Source organism: Coregonus clupeaformis, chromosome 30, assembly GCF_020615455.1.
Source record: "Coregonus clupeaformis isolate EN_2021a chromosome 30, ASM2061545v1, whole genome shotgun sequence".
NCBI classification, from domain to species: domain Eukaryota; kingdom Metazoa; phylum Chordata; class Actinopteri; order Salmoniformes; family Salmonidae; genus Coregonus; species Coregonus clupeaformis.
Genome location: NC_059221.1, coordinates 30669159 through 30688510, shown reverse-complemented (window position 1 = coordinate 30688510; position 19352 = coordinate 30669159). Strand labels below are relative to the sequence as shown.

Here is a 19352-nt window from a genome sequence, read left to right as displayed (position 1 = left end):
GTGATTTGAACACCTCAAACTTCGATTCGTCTGTCCATAACACTTTTTTCCAATCTTCCTCTGTCCAATGTCTGTGTTCTTTTGCCCATCTTAATCTTTTATTTTTATTGGCCAGTCTGAGATATGGCTTTTTCTTTGCAACTCTGCCTAGAAGGTCAGCATCCCGGAGTCGCCTCTTCACTGTTGACGTTGAGGCTGGTGTTTTGCAGGTACTATTTAATGAAGCTGCCAGTTGAGGACCTGTGAGGCATCTGTTTCTCAAACTAGACACTCTAATGTATTTGTCCTCTTGCTCAGTTGTGCACCGGGGCCTCCCACTCCTCTTTCTATTCTGGTTAGAGACAGTTTGCGCTGTTCTGTGAAGGGAGTAATACACAGCGTTGTACGAGATCTTCAGTTTCTTGGCAATTTCTCGCATGGAATAGCCTTCATTTCTCAGAACAAGAATAGACTGACGAGTTTCAGAAGAAAGTTATTTGTTTCTGGCCATTTTGATCCTGTAATTGAACCCACAATTGCTGATGCTCCAGATACTCAACTAGTCTCAAGGCCAGTTTTATTGCTTCTTTAATCAGCACAACAGTTTTCAGCTGTGCTAACATAATTGCAAAATGGTTTTCTAATGATCAATTAGCCTTTTAAAATAATAAACTTGGATTAGCAAACACAACGTGCCATTGGAACACAGGACTGATGGTTGCTGATAATGGGCCTCTGTACACCTATGTAGATATTCCATAAAAAATCAGCCGTTTCCAGCTACAATAGCCATTTACAACATTAACAATGTCTACACTGTATTTCTGATCAATTTGATGTTATTTTAATGGACAAAGAAATTGCTTTTTTCTTTCGAAAACAAGGACATTTCTAAGTGACCCCAACTTTTGAGCGGTAGTGTACATTTACAGCATGTAGAAGTAAATGTGTTGAGACTTGCACCATAAACTCTAAACCCCAAACAAAAGTGACTGATAGGAAAGATGAAAGGCAAACTGTTTCAAATAAAAGAAGGCTATGCATTGCCCATTGAATATTGACTGAGTTTGGGTGGAGAGACTTGAGACAACTGTCACGATCGTCTGAGGAAGCGGACCAATACGCAGCGCGTTGAGTGAACATGATGACTTTATTTAATCAAAGCAACCACGAAAACAAATAAACGAATGACGATAGTGAAGTCCACAGTGACAAATGACTGTACATGGAACAAAAACCCACAAACACACAGTGAAACCACAACAGTTTAAATATGGCTCCCAATCAGAGATAACGAGCCGACAGCTGACACTCGTTACCTCCGATTGGGAGTCATATGACTAATCACCAAACATAGAAATGAACAACTAGAAACCAACATAGAAATACACCCAAAAGAAAATGAACAACCCTGGCTCAATAATCAAAGTCCATGGAGCCAGAGTGTCACAGTACCCCCCCCTAAAGGTGCGAACTCCGGGCGCACCAGCATACAGTCTAGGGGAGGGTCTGGGTGGGCGTCTGTCCATGGTGGCGGCTCTGGCACTGGTCGTGGTCCCCACCCCACCATAGTCACTACCCGCTTACGTAGCCTCCTCCAAATGACCACCCCCAACTAAACCCCACAGGATTAAGGGACAGCACTGGACTAAGAGGCATCACCGGACTCAGGGGCAGCACCGGACTAAGGGGCAGCACCGGGCTAAGGGGCAGCACCGGGCTAAGGGGCAGCACCGGACTAAGGGGCAGCACCGGACTGAATGGCGGATCCTGGCTGGCTGGCTCTGGCGGATCCTGGCTGGACGGCTCTGGCGGATCCTTGCTGGACGGCTCTGGCCGGATCCTGGCTGGACGGCTCTGGCGGATCCTGGCTGGACGGCTCATGGCTGGCTGACGGATCTGGCTGCTCATGGCTGGCTGACGGATCTGGCTGCTCATGGCTGGCTGACGGACCTGGCTGCTCATGGCTGGCTGACGGATCTGGCTGCTCATGGCTGGCTGACGGATCTGGCTGATCCTGTCTGGCGGAAGGCTCTGGCTGATCCTGTCTGGCGGAAGGCTCTGGCTGATCCTGTCTGGCGGAAGGCTCTGGCTGATCCTGTCTGGCGGAAGGCTCTGGCTGATCCTGTCTGGCCGAAGGCTCTGGCTGATCCTGTCTGGCGGAAGGCTCTAGCGGCTCCTGTCTGGCGGAAGGCTCTAGCGGCTCCGGTCTGGCGGACGGCTCTGAAGGCTCATGGCAGACGGGCGGCTTTGCAGGTTCAGTACAGACGGGCGGCTTTAGCGCCCGTTGGGCAGACGGGCAGTTCAAGCGCCGTTGGGCAGACGGGCAGTTCAGGCGCCCGTTGGGCAGACGGGCAGTCCAGGCGCCGTTGGGCAGACGGGCAGTTCAGGCGCCCGTTGGGCAGACGGGCAGTTCAGGCGCCGTTGGGCAGACGGGCAGTTCAGGCGCCGTTGGGCAGACGGGCAGTTCAGGCGCCGTTGGGCAGACGGCAGACTCTGGCCGTCTGAGGCGCACCTTAGGCCTGGCGCGTAGTGCCGGAACTGGAGGTACCGGGCTGAGGACACGCATCTCAGGGCTAGTGCGGGGAGAAGGAACAGGCCGGACCGGGCTGGCGACGCACACCGTAGACTTGGTGCGGGTGGCAGGAACAGGCCGGGCAGGGCTGTCGACGCACACCGTATCCTTGGTGCGTGGAGCAGGAACAGGCCGGGCAGGGGCTGTCGACGCACACCGTATCCTCTGTGCGTGGAGCAGGAACAGGCCGGGCTGGGCTGGCGACGCACACCGTAGGTTCTGTGCGTGGAGCAGGAACAGGCCGGGCTGGGCTGGCGACGCACACCGTAGGTTCTGTGCGTGGAGCAGGAACAGGCCGGGCTGGGCTGGCGACGCACACCGTGGGCTTGGTGCGTGGAGCAGGAACAGGCCGGGCAGGGCTGTCGACGCACACCGTATCCTTGGTGCGTGGAGCAGGAACAGGCCGGGCAGGGCTGTCGACGCACACCGTATCCTTGGTGCGTGGAGCAGGAACAGGCCGGGCTGGGCTGGCGACGCACACCGTAGGTTCTGTGCGTGGAGCAGGAACAGGCCGGGCTGGGCTGGCGACGCACACCGTAGGTTCTGTGCGTGGAGCAGGAACAGGCCGGGCTGGGCTGGCGACGCACACCGTGGGCTTGGTGCGTGGAGCAGGAACAGGCCGGGCAGGGCTGTCGACGCACACCGTATCCTTGGTGCGTGGAGCAGGAACAGGCCGGGCCGGGCTGGCGACGCACACCGTAGGTTCTGTGCGTGGAGCAGGAACAGGCCGGGCTGGGCTGGCGACGCACACCGTGGGCTTGGTGCGTGGAGCAGGAACAGGCCGGGCAGGGCTGTCGACGCACACCGTATCCTTGGTGCGTGGAGCAGGAACAGGCCGGGCAGGGCTGTCGACGCACACCGTATCCCTGGTGCGTGGAGCAGGAACAGGCCGGGCTGGGCTGGCGACGCACACCGTAGGTTCTGTGCGTGGAGCAGGAACAGGCCGGGCTGGGCTGGCGACGCACACCATGGGCTTGATGCGTGGAGTAGGAACAGGCCGGTCCGTATTGGGAACACACACCACTGGCTTTAACTGGGGATCAGGAACGGGCCGGACCGGACTGGTAACACACATCAGTCTCTCACGCCGTGCCGCAACAACTTCCCTTCCTCTACTCGCCAATGGCTCCCGTAATCCGATAGCCTTCTCTCCACGTCTCCCTGTAGCAGCCTCCTGCTGCCCAGCCGCCCAAGCCATGTGCCCCCCCAAAAAAACTTTTTGGGGTTGCCTCTCGTCCTTCCAACGATGATGGCCCTGCTGACGCCGTTGCTCCTCTCTCGCCAGGGCCTTGATCTTCCCCCAAGGTCCCTTGCCCCCGAGCATGTCCTCCCAGGACCACGATTTGCCCACCTGGGCCATCGCCAGCCTCTCAATCTCCTTACCAGGCGCCTCCTCCCATGTCCAGTCTCTTTGCTCCTGGACACGCTGCTTGGTCCTTTTATGGTGGGTTTTTCTGTCACGATCGTCTGAGGAAGCGGACCAATACGCAGCGCGTTGAGTGAACATGATGACTTTATTTAATCAAAGCAACCACGAAAACAAATAAACGAATGACGATAGTGAAGTCCACAGTGACAAATGACTGTACATGGAACAAAAACCCACAAACACACAGTGAAACCACAACAGTTTAAATATGGCTCCCAATCAGAGATAACGAGCCGACAGCTGACACTCGTTACCTCCGATTGGGAGTCATATGACTAATCACCAAACATAGAAATGAACAACTAGAAACCAACATAGAAATACACCCAAAAGAAAATGAACAACCCTGGCTCAATAATCAAAGTCCATGGAGCCAGAGTGTCACAACAACAGAATGAATGAAGACGTGGCACGATGAGCAAAAAAAACCTAAAAAACAACTACGAAATCAATAGCCCACTAAAGAAATACACACCGTAGGACTACTATGGTCAACAATGGTTTAGTTGGTCCTGTTCCAGTGTCATTCATGGGACTGAGAGCATTGAAGTGGTAGTCCCGGTTCAATTAAACTACTGTAGTTTAGTATATTGGGGCTATATGAACAGAATACTCTAGCTTACATAAAGGTTGCTTTGGTTGTTTTTCAGCTTTGAATCATCCTACATTACTGCTATAAAAAAAATTCTCTCCCATCCTTATTTGGTCACATTTTCACTGAGGAAATTCATTTTCACTGGGAGTCTCCATCTCCCAATCTGTCCTGTCTGGCTGTCTTTAGTAATGTTAGTGCCTGGCTGAAGCAGTCCCAATCATCCTGTCAGTCAGCCCGTTGTCAGGGGCTCGTTTGGTGGTTTGTTTATTTTATTGTGGTTTTATTAACTAATAGCGCCTCTCGGAGAGATGGAGCGCACCAGCACCAAACCGCAGAGTGGGCTGCTACCACAACTCCCCGTCCCCCTTGTCTCCCCCCACTGCAATCCACCGTACCCCCAGAGCCTGTGGAGGGAAACCCAAGACTCTAACTGCCTGAGCGCTCCCTAATCTGTCACGTCAGGCGCAGTTCTCTTCATCTTGGTAATGGTGGCTCAGACATTGAATTTGGCCACAGCAGACTTTGTGGCGTCCTGGCAGCCTCGCTAGAGTACGGTGGTAATGATAGGGTGGTTGACCAGGCCTTGACATGGGCCTGGATCTCATCAGCACCATGGTGGAGAGGGGGGGACTAGACACACTGAGCCAACCAGACAACCAGCCACTGAAACCAGCCAACCAGACAACCAAAACAGCTGACCAGCCACCGACACCAGCCAACCAGCCGCCCAAACCAATCAACCAGCCACCGAAACCAGCCAACCAGCCTACACACAGCCTCAATTCACTTACAAAACGCCAAGAGGTGAACTACAAATATACTATATATCCACCTGACAGAAAACACCAGTCAGTCTGGTTCAACGTGTCTCTTTCCATGGGTCATTCTACACAGCCTCTATTTAATTACTTAATGTCAACCGAAGCAAACAACATTTACAAATGTCAATGAAGGTTTAGATTGGGTTTGATTAGGTATACTTTTAGTGTAACATAATTGAGGAGTTGACCAAAGGCCTAAGAGAGTAGAGGAGCTGCATCTGGCTACATGGGGTGGTGAAGCAGAAGCAGAGGAAGCACAGTGTCCAGCAAAGCAGGGAGAGAGGAAAGACCAAAGCAAATGTAGCCAGAGAGAGAGAGAGAGAGAGAGAGAGAGAGAGAGAGAGAGAGAGAGAGAGAGAGAGAGAGAGAGAGAGAGAGAGAGAGAGAGAGAGAGAGAGAGAGAGAGAGAGAGAGAGGGTCACAGCTGTAGACTGCAGCAGTAGCAGCAGAGAGAGGCACAGCTTTTGTCTTTGTGTGTAATAGCTGAAGCAGCAGAAGGCGACTTGGAGATGCAGATGCCTCTGGAACTACCTGGTAATATGTGAGTAAGGTTGTGGATATGATTGATACAGTACATGTAATATTCTATCTCAGAGCACATCCTTCATTTAGTTATCCCCCACAACCCGTCAAATGTGTGCTGACTCACCTACACATGTCTTTCCATCAGTGTGCAGGGCAAACTTCATGTGACACGCACATCTGGGGCCGTGGTCCGTCTCCTCACAGATGTGCTGGCAACCCCCGTTGCCGTAGTTACAGGTCACTGCCAAGGAGCACACAGTTAGAGCAGTAGGAACATGCTGCACAGTCGTCCGTGTGCTGTGACACCATCACCCTCTCAACCTCAGTATGATGGAGACGTTTAGGCAGTCCTCCCATTTACACCTTGGTGTGAAGGATCTCACACCCCTAAACCATCACCTACTTAGTGGAATGGAGCAGAACTGCCGAGTTCAGGGTTTTATTCTCACTTGAAAACACTACTGTAGTTCCACATTGGAATGAGAGTACCGCTTCTTTAGTGTGTGTGTTTGTGTGTTTATGTGTGTGTGTGTGTGTGTGTGTGCACATGCGTGAGTCTGTTTGTGGTGTGTTGATTGTGTCGACATTAGCATTCTAAATACACCTGCGATGTCAGACTGCCAAAGGGTGAGAGCCAAGGCTTCATCCTCCATCCTGATGTCTGCATTCCACTACCCCCGCACCTTTTGCCCTTTTCCTGGGCTGTCACATATTTATTTTTTTATAACACTTCTCCAATCCTTATCCAAACACAGGCAAATCCCCCATCAGCCCCGGCCCCAGCCCTGACAGGATGAGCCCTGTTGGAAGGCAACAGGAAGCATGTGCTGTCCATCACAATGGCTCTGTCTCACAGAAACCTGCTGACCGCTCCCTTAGTTACTCTATTTGTGTCGATTATCAGACGCTATAAATCATTTGGTGTGATAAACTGGCAGTTTCATTTGGAAATAACTGATGTAAAATGTTTGTTTCTGGCACTGTTTTAAAAATCTGTTGGATGCATCTATTGGAAGGTATTTGTAGAATGAGCTGAATGATCTGCTCCACCTTCCATGATAATAAGTGGTTTATATGGAGCAATACTATAATGACTCTACATCATGTGTAGAGAGGAGCAGGGGGCCCACTTACATTTGCAGTCCCTCATGTTCCTGGTGAGCTGGAAGCCAGGTCTGCACTCGCAGGCAATGCCTCCCTTTGGTGTCTCCCGGCAGATGTGAGCACAGCCATGGTTCTTATCCATGCAGGTGGGGCCCTCTTTGGTGCCCTCTGATCGCACTGCAGAGAGAAAACAGAGAGGGAGAAGTGAGTTAGAGGTGACCTGATAGATTTACACTATGTGCTACTAACTACTCCTTGTCCAGATCCCACGCCTCCATCAGAGGAGGCTGGTGGGAGGAGCTATAGGAGGACCGGCTCATTGTAATAGTTGGAATGGAAGAAATGGAACGGAATCAAACATGTGGTTTCCATATGTTTGATGTGTTCGATACCGTTCCATTGATTCCATTCCAGTCATTACAATGAGCCCATCCTCCTATAGCTCCTCCCACCAGCCTCCTCCTGCACACGCATACACACACACACAGACTCCCTAACCCTGTCTACTCCTGGTGACTGACATCCACAATTGCCCCTGTTCCAAATTTCCAGTGTTGATGATAGCCTGTTAGAACACACTGCATTGTGCCAGGCTATAAAAACTAGCCCGCCTAGAGAAAGGATGTAACTCCCACCAGGAGTTGATCCTGCAGTCATGTAAGCTTAATTGAGGTAATCCCTAACTGAAAAGAGGACACAAAGGAGACATTTCAACTTTCAGCCAAATTCTTCAAACTCCGAGGCGTGAGGGGAGAGGCCTAAAAACACAGCCTATTTCCAGAGGTTTACTACACTCTAACCTCAATGCTTTGGTTCAGTTCAAATGGGTCCGTTTACTGTGGATGCATGGATCCATTGTTTCTCCAAACACAACAAAGGGATGCTTTTGTTGGACTCCATTATATACAGCCATCTTACAATAGCTGAGTGTTTTAGCCATTCAAAGCTAAACTCAAAGTGCCATGCAGATACAGCATTTTGATCTCATGTATGTATGAAGGTCACTTGTACAACACCGTCCATGACTCAAGAGGGTTCCATCCCAGATCTCACTTGTGTTATAAATTATAACAGGAGTCAGTGGCACATCTGTTATGCTACTATGTATTATGGATGACACCTTTAGAGATCACAGGCAGAGATTTGACTCCATGCGATGTGAGACAGTGTCACTATTACAGCTGTAGTGACAAGCCCCAAACCCACTGTCTCATTAAAAACCAAACACATCTCTAATCCCCCACCCCTGTCCCTCCCTATTCCATATTTAGTGCACTACTTTTGACAAGGGCCCATTTGGGACAAAACCCAGGTCTCATTGGACCTGCTGACACTCAGAAGGATGTTTGGGTCTACACTTCAGCGCTGTATACTGTTCCAGTCACACACATTCATATTGTAAATCACCTTTTTTTGTCAGTGCATGCGCACATGACTGTAAGTACATCTCAGAATGCCCAAGGGCCAAAAGTCTTACAGGCCACCCATACAAAAATGTATGCACGCACTACTGTAAGTTGCTTTGGATAAAGATGTCTGCTAATTTGTATATGTTATTATTATATATTACATTCCATATGTACTGCAATGTACTGTACATGGACAATCATTCTACAGTTTTCATGTGCGTGCCCTGTGGACATACTGTATGATGTGATGATGAGAAAATTATATCATTGTAAATGTGCTGACGAACCATGGCAAAGAGACAAGAGCTGAGCCTAGTTTTATCCTTAATGCCTTATTTATATACTTTAACGCCTGCCTTCATAGCCTTCCATAATTACACCCTCTTGTTTTCCATGTGTTGTGCCAACAAACTGAACTGGCCCTTTTATTTAGTTTCACTTAGTTAGGCTGATGTCAGAGAGACAGTCCCTCTCTACTTTTTGTCTAGCTGATGTTGATGTGTTGCATTAGTGTTGTCCATCACCTAAAGTCTGTTAAGAGGTGTTACGTTGTCAGGCTTCAGCCTTTCTGTCAGGCTTCCCAGCTTTTGCTTTCCTGATCCGTAAAAAGGGGTGATGGCCCAGTCAGAAAGATGGTAGAGGCTGAGCAATCAGACACTGACTGCAAAAACAGACCGAGGACAGAGGGTCAACTCGGAACAAAAAACCCATTCCACCACCACAGCCGTTGAGACACATTAAGTACAGGGACGATGACTGGAGTCCACTGACCATATAACAACACACCCTCTTTAAGGTGCAGCAAACCTCAGGAGGTCAGGGCGGTGGGAAACTCAAGCAGAAGTTGGAATTCATTGCCAAACCCAACACACAGACAGACGGGAGGTGAACCCAACACACAGACAGACAGTGAACCCAACACACAGACAGACAGTGAACCCAACACACAGACAGACAGTGAACCCAACACACAGAAGAGAGGTGAACCCAACACACAGACAGAAGGGAGGTGAACCCAACACACAGACAGAAGGGAGGTGAACCCAACACACAGACAGAGAGGTCTGTGAAGACGGAGAGGGGTAGAGTTTAACACTTGGCAGCCCCTAAGAGACTCAAGATCACTTACCAGGGTCACAACATGCATCCCCAAAGTCCCCCCACTCTCTCCCCACCTATATGAGACCTATATGACACCCCTCTCCCCTAATACCGCAGACCAATCCATCAATAGCGGACCGGGCCAGAGCCAGAACCTGGGCCCTGTTCTCTCTGAGGACCTATAAAAGCCAAAGTGCTGACACAATGGTCCTTTTCTCCCTGGCCAAGCTATGGAACCACCCTCTGCAGTTCCCTTCAACTGGCTGCCAAATACCTACAGTTTTTATCATTACTACTACAGCTATTATAATTTATGCAGGGTCTCTTGTCGAGAAATGAAATATAAATAAATAATAGGGATGCAGAAAGAAAAATGGCCCATCGCAAAGTAGCTGGGAGAAGTGATGGAGGAAAATAAGGAACACCACCGGTCCACTGAAACAAGACCCATAAAACATAACTCTATATGTAGAAACCAATACAAATATCACAGGGCACTTTATAGACAGACCGCTGGATAAGCAATATGGGTTAAAGTCATGGAGCCAGAGGGGAACCTTCCAAATGGTTACCAGGGGTCAGACTAGACATTGGTTCTCACACTATTGAACACGGAGAACGATCATCGAAAACCACTGACTGCAGTGGTACAAAAAAGAACACCCGGCAATTAGCGCAAAGAACAGCAAGAGAAGGAGAGAGCTTTTCCCCAGAAGCGACGTAGCCACAGCAGCAGTATCCACCCAACCAGGTCGTGACCTGCACACCAGACACTCAGGAGAGGCTTGTAACTCAGGGACTACTGTACTGCAGTGCCACCGCAGCAGCCCAAAGCTAAACAATCTAGAACCAACCTCTCCCTCCCTGCTCCAGCTCTCGACACAACCGTGTTCAGGCTCAAGGCTAAGGCTTTTAAAGTGCAGTTTAACAAAGTAAAAGAAGCAAAACATTTATCAAGAAATGTTCACCCGATATGGATAAAAATACCCTCAAATTAAAGCTGAAAGGCTGCACTTTAACCTCATAGTTATCATTTCATCCAAAGTGCTGGAGTACAGAGCCAAAACAACAACAAAATGTGTCACTGTCGCAATACCTCTGTAGCTCACTGTAGCGCTTCATTAAAACTATCAACTAAATGGAGAAATTTAGGAAATTGTTATTACAACCTGTCATATACAACAGGTTGTAAAATTAATTTGATACAATCATAGCCATAGACTGGAACAGTAGGATTAAGGCAGCCTTTTGTTTCTGTAAATTATTTTTAAATGTTTTGCAGGACAAAACATTCCAACTTTGGCTACAATATTGGCTACTATCCCAAATGGGTCAACTTAAAACTTGCAATGCAAAGCACTGCAGCATGTTGAAAATGACATGTGGGAAGTGGCCCTCAGCTAATAAAGAAGAAACATGTTATATAGTCCCCAATTCTCACTGCGGTGGAGACAGTTGGGCTCCTGGAACAAAGCCCTAATCCAGGGAGCCTCTTCACCAGAGCTCCCCAACAACATGAGGGCCTGGTCAGTTCCACTTTAGGGGCCATGTAGTGGAGAGTCCCACACAATAGATTGTAAAGTGGTAGCTCATGCTGGGGTTTTATTGGCGTAGTCAGTATAAGTGTTTGGGCTGGTAAAAGGAGGACTCGTTGTACGGTAGGGGCCCAGACTCCGTCATACAGGACAGAAGCCCCTGGAGGGGAGAGGAAAGCCCCATGGACTTGATGCTGGCTGCCGTAGCGATGCGGCGTACGGGCACTGTTGGTTGCTAGGGGAACAGGGCCTAAACATAGAGCGACCAGGCAATTAAAGCAGCATTCCTTCCTCTTAGATAATGGGCCGTTAAAACTTTTTAACAGGAGGATAAAAATGTCAGCGCATGGAAAAGGCGGAGAGGAGCCGAAGAGGGAGCCGGGACCGGGCCAGGGTGCAGATGGGCCCGGGGAGCAACAGGGCATCCAGGGGGTCCGCGTCGCGACCTAGCGCCGTCCCGACGGCAAGCGGCTGCCCTCAAAGAGACAGCAGAGCCAGCCCACTGAGCCAAGTGCTACTGTTTGGGCCCTTCTTCCAACCGTTGGTTCCCTTCAACTCCCAAAGGCCCAGTTACAGCAGCAGCTTATTCACTTATTGGGAAGAGAGAGAGGGCATAAACAGTCCCAGCCAGGGAAAGTGGCAGTTGATTGTGGAATTATATTTTCCCATAGGATACATCTGCATGTCTGTGGTTAGGATGAAAGGCACCTAAACTACCAACAACCTAATGACATTATTTCTATACTATGTTTCCAAAACAATACTTGCATAGTTTCCTAATGATCCTAACTATTGTATAGCTAAGTGGTTTAAATACTTTTGGTTTAAGAGACTAGATAAGACATGATTTTGAAGGCTTTTCTCACTTGTCTCTGCTTCTCTACCTGTGGGTGTATGGTTTATTTCTTGTTGCTGTTCTTGATGTTGTTGTTATTGTTGTTGCTGTTGATGGTGTGTATGTCTTTGTATTATTTTGTGTATATGTGCCTTTCAGTGTGAATACTGTGTGTGTGTGCGCACGCAAGTTTACATGCATGTGTGTGTTTGTGTGTGTTTGTGACTGCATCCATCTGTATGTGTGTCTATTCTGCAGCCCCTGTAGTGCAGGGTTTTCCGTTAGGAAAATGTGGTGCCAGACAACGTGACCGGGAAGATTTTAATTTACCGGCCATTTGAGAAATTTACCAGACCCATATGTATTGGGTGCATAACCCATTAGGGCGTCCACCCACGGTGCTCAGAATGACAGAAATCACATTTAGATTATGGTAATGCATCTTAACAAAACATGCAACTCATGTAATGAAGCAGACAATAAAACGTCATTTTCAAACATTTGCCAAAATGCAATTAACGGGAAAACACCATTCTAAACAGCACACCTGATAGCGGTTCCATATGTGACAGAGATGAAAATCTCTGTTAGAAAAGAGGGGGATGGGTTGCTAATATGACTAGGATTGTGCCTTTGACTTCTGGACAACGAAAGAAAGTTGATATGAAAACCAATAGAACAGGAGAGAAATGGCATAGCGGTGGGTTCAATAGGGAGGTAAATGGAAATAATAGTTTGTAGGTCTATGCCTATTTGGGCAGAGCGCCTGGCAATAGGCTAGCTGATTATTGAACAGCGGCTGTTAGTGAAAAGCATCTAAAATATGTGTGATGATAATGTCTTGAGTACAATTTAAAATGTTGAGACAAGAAGAAAGGGAGGGGTGTATGGCGAAGATATAGACGAGTCTCTCTCCAGAATGGCTCAGCTGTCTCACGCTAATTCTTGTGCATTCATTGTTTCATTGTGTGAAATGTTTGCCCTTTGAGTTTTGATTTATTTAATCAATTCCCCATTCCATATGTCACCAATAGTAAATGTACCATTCATTTAGAATTGTTGCGCAATGAATGGAGTTATAAAAGCACATGTTTTACTCCAGCAGCAACCAGCTGAGGAGCAGCAGGAGAAGTCTCGCTCAAAATAGGCTCTTTATGCTGTGCGAGTGTGATAGTTGTGTTGGACACAGGCACATTTAATTCCACTAAATTAAGAAAATTAACCTATTGACCGATAAGCATGATGGTGAAATGTATTTCCATCAACTGGTATTTTCATCAATGAATAAAAAGCATTATTTTAAGACAGTTAAAACATCCAAAACCCTGCTACTGTGGGACATGCCCCTCTCCCTCTCACTCCTCCTCTCATAATTTCAAGGTCACCTCTGCTCTCCCTCTCCCAGCGGACCACCAATCCATCGTCCCCCCCCCCCCCCCGACAGAGAAGGGCACACAGAACAAAATAGAGCAACACAACACACCAGAGGCTTACCAGAATACCTGCACAAATAAAGGAGGCCATCCTCTCTCTTAAATAAAAAGAAAAATGTCATTTCAATGCCACATTCTTTCTGAAATCAAAGGTAGACCAGCTGAAAGCAGCCGTCTGTCTGACAGGAGAAGGAGACAGGATTCAGGCTGGCCCTCTGGGTAAAGCAATGACGACAAAGTGTTAGTGGAAAACCCCCACTGACACTAAGGCAGTCCACTGCGGCATGCTGGCCCAGCTAGCTTAGAAATGGCCTTCAACAAACCCGACTATGAAAAGGGATGCCCGCCACAAAAGAAGTATGGAGGATTCAGCAGTAGGGCAGCCAAAACTTGGTAGAGCCCAAGCCACTGATGTATATATTTGTTGAAGCGTGGGGAGCCATGGGGCCAATGAAAGCCCAGTCTAGACAAAGAGGGGATAGCAACTGAAGGTAAATTAGAAATGGAGATGAGAGAGAATTAGAGAGAGGGGGGGAGGGGGGAGAGGAGAGGGTGAGAGAGAGGAAGAGAGTGAGGAGCGAAAGAGACAGAGAGAGGGAGAGAGAGGGGGGGAGAGGGGGAGAGAGAGGAAGAGAGTGAGGAGTAAAAGAGACAGAGAGAGGGAGGGAGAGAGAGGGGGGAGAGGGGGAGAGAGAGGAAGAGAGTGAGGAGCGAAAGAGAGAGCGAGGGAGGGAGAGAGAGAGAGAGTGAGAGGATGAAGGAGAGTGAGAGAGAAGGAATGAAAAAGAGGGTGAGAGGGAGAGAATTGCAGAGAAAGAGAAAGTAAGAGGGAGAGAGAGAAAAAGCCAGAATGGAGGAGAGGGGCAGCGTCCTGTAGGTCTCATAGAGAAACAGTCTTTGATGCTGGACTAATGGTGAGAATTAATAGGTAGCCATGGGAGTGCGGGACGTTCCACTCGCTCCACTTCCCCAGAATAGGAAAAGAGCCTAGTTATACGGTCGGGCTGCATAGCAATGGAGCAGCCACTCCTGCACTTGTAAAAACAGCTCTGCGGCCAGCATAGAGCCAGACAGGCAGGCATGCTGAGATCCAGCTCCAGGAATGGGAAGGGAAGGGACACTACAAGCCCTTCACAGTAGGGGCTCCAGGCAGGAGAAAGAGAGGCTTCTCTTTTCACACGACTGCCTATAGCCAGCCATGGCACACCATATCATATAATGGGAAACATTTAAGAATACAAATAATCTATCAACGCTTATAGAAAATAACCAGAAATAGAAATAACAGTCATAGTCCTGTGTGCCGTGTATAAAACAAGCACCTGATACTCTCCATGGCAACACAGATAAAGGAGTTTGATAAATTAGGGACAATTAGCTGCTACTCTGTTAAAGCAAGTGGGTTACATGTCCCCTGGTGATGAAGAATGTTTCAAGTCAGGGATCACTGGCACCTATCTCAGCTTCTCTCATACAAAAATAATGTAGCCGCAGTGAAGCAGCAAAACTATGATGCCACCATGTGTAATGGATTTGATCATATTTATGGCAAAATTCCTGCTGCAGTTATGGCCTGGACATGAAATCAAATGTCCTGACGTACACATGGCGTGTTCTGCCTCCAAATGCTATAATAGAATGTGTCTCAAAAACTGTGCCTAAAGCTAAAGTAAATTAAAAACTCTTGTGTACGTGCATGTGTGTGTGTGTTTGCGTGCGTGTGCGTGTGTGCCTATATTCATGCTTGAGTGTGTGCATGCGTCTGTATGTGTGTGTGCACATGCGTCTGGGTGTGTGTCTGTGTGCGTGTGTGTGTGTGTGTGTGTTAGATGAGATGAGAGACCCTGCCAGCAAGTCTCATTGCACAAGGGCAAACAACCCCCCTGGGAAGCTAATGAAAGCTCCAAACACAGGAAGTGGTTTTCAATGACGAAGTAAACATTTCCAGGAATGGCAAAGATAGTCATGTTCTACAGTAAAGGGAAGAGATTATTAGGAATTCATTGGTCATCCCAATGGTCAGGTAGCTGACTAGAAATGACTGGATGTGAATTTAGTGGTAAACGTCCAGTGTAATATTGCAAACAAAGGACATTTAGTTATATTCTCTGATTAATCAACAGAATGTATATGTAGCTATGGTAACCATGTTTGAAAGAGCTGAGGAAAATTATGTGCTAGACACTTGTCAGCCAACAACCCACTTCAAGACTATAGCACATTGATTGGTATGATTAGTGTATACCACACAATTCTCATGGCCCTCTCCAAGATCTCTGTAAACCTGATATCCTGAGACTACATCGATGAGAGTGCAGTAACCAAGTAATTGTGGGTACTGTGTCATGCGCTGCCAAGGCCTTGTGTCATGAAGCATCTGTCATTTGATCAGTTTGATTGTGTGATTGGGAGTGTGAGGTCATTAAAATAATATCTGTTCTCGTCTCTCTGATGAAAGGCTCTAATGGGTTCCCACAGAACATCTGCTCTAGGAGATTATAATCATCAGTGTAGGTATAGAACAACCATATACACGCTGCATGCTACAATAAATACCTATTTTCTCTACAATATTATGTTACGTTTTGGTGTAATGAATGTTGAAAAATCAGCAGTTTGCCAGTTAAACAAGTAGACAGTCTGAAATGGAATATAGCCCATCAGTGTACACCATAGGTACTGTCATACTGGATATTTTAAAACATACTGAAACTAAAATTATAGATGTCTGAGTTGACTGAGCAGCACGGAATTCCTGAAGGAGGCATTCCCATCTGCCAGACTCAATCTCACACACATATGTGGGTAGCAGGGACCCTGTTATCCCCCCCCCCAAAAAAAAAGAAAACCACAAATAAGTGGAACCCTCACTGACCTGAATGGCATTCCTATCAACCGCTAAGCACCTTGGCTGGTCTTTCAAAGACTTTATGTCTTGACTGGGAAGAAATGTTTGGGGAGAATAAATGAACTGTTACATTCTGTCCAGCAAAACGATGGGAGCCTTTATTTGGACGGAGAGTTGTTCATTCCTTTCATGGGGGGGTCTAATAAGAGACAGCCAGGCAAGCAGCAGACACCTTGTCATTAGCTGTGGAGGCTGGCAGCTCCCTGCTGCCTAATTGGCAAAGCTCTCTACTAACAAGGGCTCTCAGCCAGCAGGGGAATAGCCTGATAGTGCCCAGCCCCTGCCCCAGCCCAGCTGCAACGTCCCTTATCAGCCTCTCCATTCCCTAACTCACCCGGGGAACACCTGATCCAATGATGAAAGGAATGGGAAGCTGATGTCTTTTTAATGAGGGTGATAGAACTCATGAGCTAACTGCACCCCAGGCCTAGCGCGTGTAAGAGGAGGGCTGGCCAGGGCCGTATTTAGGAAGTACTGAGGGTCTCCTCTAAGCAGACTTGGCAAAGACACTCAATAATATTTCATGTTTAATTCCATATTTTCTCTCTATGACTTTTAGTGTAGCCTTTGACACTTAAACATCATTTTTCAATAAGCAAGAATGTTAATGCTGAGGATGAGTCAGGGTTATTGTTCAATAACTCGGCGGACTGGCTTCCTCCTTCACTTCCCTTTTCCTCTTAGCACACACTGTTGTAATAATAATAAGCAGATGTTCCGAATGTTTTTTCTAGAATAATGAAAAAATGACAGGGCGGTGATCTGTTGAGTGAGTGAGTTTGTAGATGTATGGCAGCTTTAATCTCTCCGTCCAAATGGAGCTCATCTGGAAGCAATGAAACCAATATTAACATGACAAATGGAACATTAACAGGGTACTTTATCGAGAGAGAGCGAAAGAGAGGGAGAGAGAGACAGAGAGAGAGAGAGAGAGAGAGAGAGAGAGAGAGAGAGAGAGAGAGAGAGAGAGAGAGAGAGAGAGAGAGAGAGAGAGAGAGAGAGAGAGAGAGAGAGAGAGAGAGAGAGAGAGAGAGAGAGAGAGAGAGAGAGAGAGCTAGGTGCCTGGTCCTGAGGATGGTATCGCAGACAGACAGACAGACAGCACTGGAGCTGAGGGGGCAGTCCCTTCCCAATGAAACACACGATCCAGCCATTTACTACACTCAAATAACACTGTGCTTATGAAATGTAAACATTCACAGTTCACTAGGCCAGATTGATCTCATAAACCATGCTTCCAAGATCCCTGGCCTTCTATACTGATGACTACATTTTCGCTGAACAATAGGGTAAAATGGCATCTTGTGAAAGAGGCCTTGTGGCTTTCTGATAGCACAGTTCATCTCAATGTCAGGGTAAGACGTATTCAGTGATAATAATCTTGTAATTCATGAATTGACATGCTACTCAAACTAAAAGCATGATAATAGTACTTATCAGTCAAGTTGATGAGGGGATTTCATTGCTGCTGTTCCTCTACAGGTATCTACAGTGTCTTCAGAAAGTATTCATACGCCTTGACTTATTCCACATTTTCTTTTGTTACAGCCTGAATGCAAAATGGGTCAAACTAAAAATAATAATCTCACCCATCTACACACAATACCCCACAATGGCAAAGTGAAAACATGTTTTTAGAAATGTTTGCAAATGTATTGAAAATTAAATACAGAAATATCACATTTACATAAGTATTCACACCCCTGAGTCAATATATGTTAGAATCACCTTTGGCAGGGATTACAGCTGTGAGTCTTTCTGGGTAAGTCTCTAAGAGTTTTGCACACCTGGATTGTACAATATTTGCACATTATTCATTAAAAAATTCTTCAAGCTCTGTCAAGTTGATTGTTGATCATTGCTAGACAGCCATTTTCAAGTCTTGCCATAGATTTTCACGCTGATTTAAGTCAAAACTGTAAGCAATTCCGGTGTATATTTGGCCTTGTGTTTTAGGTTATTGTCCTGCTGAAAGGTGAATTTATCTCCCAGTGTCTGTTGGAAAAAAGACTGAATCAGGTTTTCCTCTAGGATTTTGCCTGTGCTCAGCTCTATTCCATTTCTTTTTATTCTAAACAACTCCCTAGTCCTTACTTATGACAAGCATACCCATAACATGATGCAGCCAACACCATTGCTTGAAAATATGAAGAGTGGAACTCAGTAATTTGTTGTAATGTTTTTTCCCCATACATAACGCTTTGATTCAGGACGTATTTTGCAGTATTAATTTAGTGCCTTGTTGCAAACAGGATACATGTTTTGTACAGGCTTCCTTCTTTTCACTCTATCATTTAGTTTAGTATTGTGGAGTAACTACAATGTTGTTGATCCATCCTCAGTTTTCTCCTATCACAGCCATTAAACACTGTAACTGAGGCTTGCCATAACAAAGGAGTTGAATACTTATTGACTCAAGACATTTCAGCTCTAATTTTTTATTAATTTGTAAAAATGTCTAAAAACATAATTCCACTTTGACATTATGGGGTATTGTGTGTAGGCCAGTGACACACAATCTCAATTTAATCCATTTTAAATTCAGGCTGTAACACAACAAAATGTGAAAAAAAGTCCAGGGGTGTGAATAATTTCTGAAGGCACTGTATATGTATGGCTCTGAACAGATTGGCTCCACGCCTTCCCTTCTCTGACACATCCATCCCAATTCCAAAGGAAAGCTCCATAAACAAGTATTGTTCCCGCTTCTGGCTACACAATTAATCTTTCTTTCTTTATCTCAGCTGTCCCGAGGCCATTCATACAACTGATGCTTTAAAAAAGCTGCCAGACTCTGCCAGATCAGATCGGTCCAATTTGAAAAGGACTGAAAAGAACAACACACAGCTTTCCTTACAGCTCAGGTGTTTTCTAACCACTCATACTTTTACCTTTGTTCACCTTTGTTGCAGGGCAGGCCTGCTAGGGCGGATCCTGCTGTCAAAGACCCGGTTTGATTCCCTATCATATCAGACCAGTCACAGAATACATACCTGTAGGCCTGCAGTATTGCTACAGTATGTGTACATCCCAAATAGCACCCTTTTCCTTATATAGTGCACTACTTTTGACCAGATCCCTATGGGTGCACTATATAGGTGTA

General features: G+C 47.0%; 1 protein-coding gene across 4 annotated transcripts in view; it reads right to left on the bottom strand.

Annotated features, from left to right (window-relative positions):
- Window positions 1–19352, bottom strand: part of scube3 (signal peptide, CUB domain, EGF-like 3) — a 94478-nt gene that overhangs the window by 31261 nt on the left and 43865 nt on the right. For all 4 annotated transcript variants that reach the window (XM_041856275.2, XM_041856276.2, XM_041856278.2 and 1 more), the window contains exons 5-6: window positions 7059–7205; window positions 6049–6165 (exon numbers count right to left, since the gene is read on the bottom strand). In XM_041856275.2, the coding sequence (XP_041712209.1) occupies window positions 6049–6165; window positions 7059–7205 (264 nt within the window). The remainder of the gene's footprint in view (window positions 1–6048; window positions 6166–7058; window positions 7206–19352) is intronic.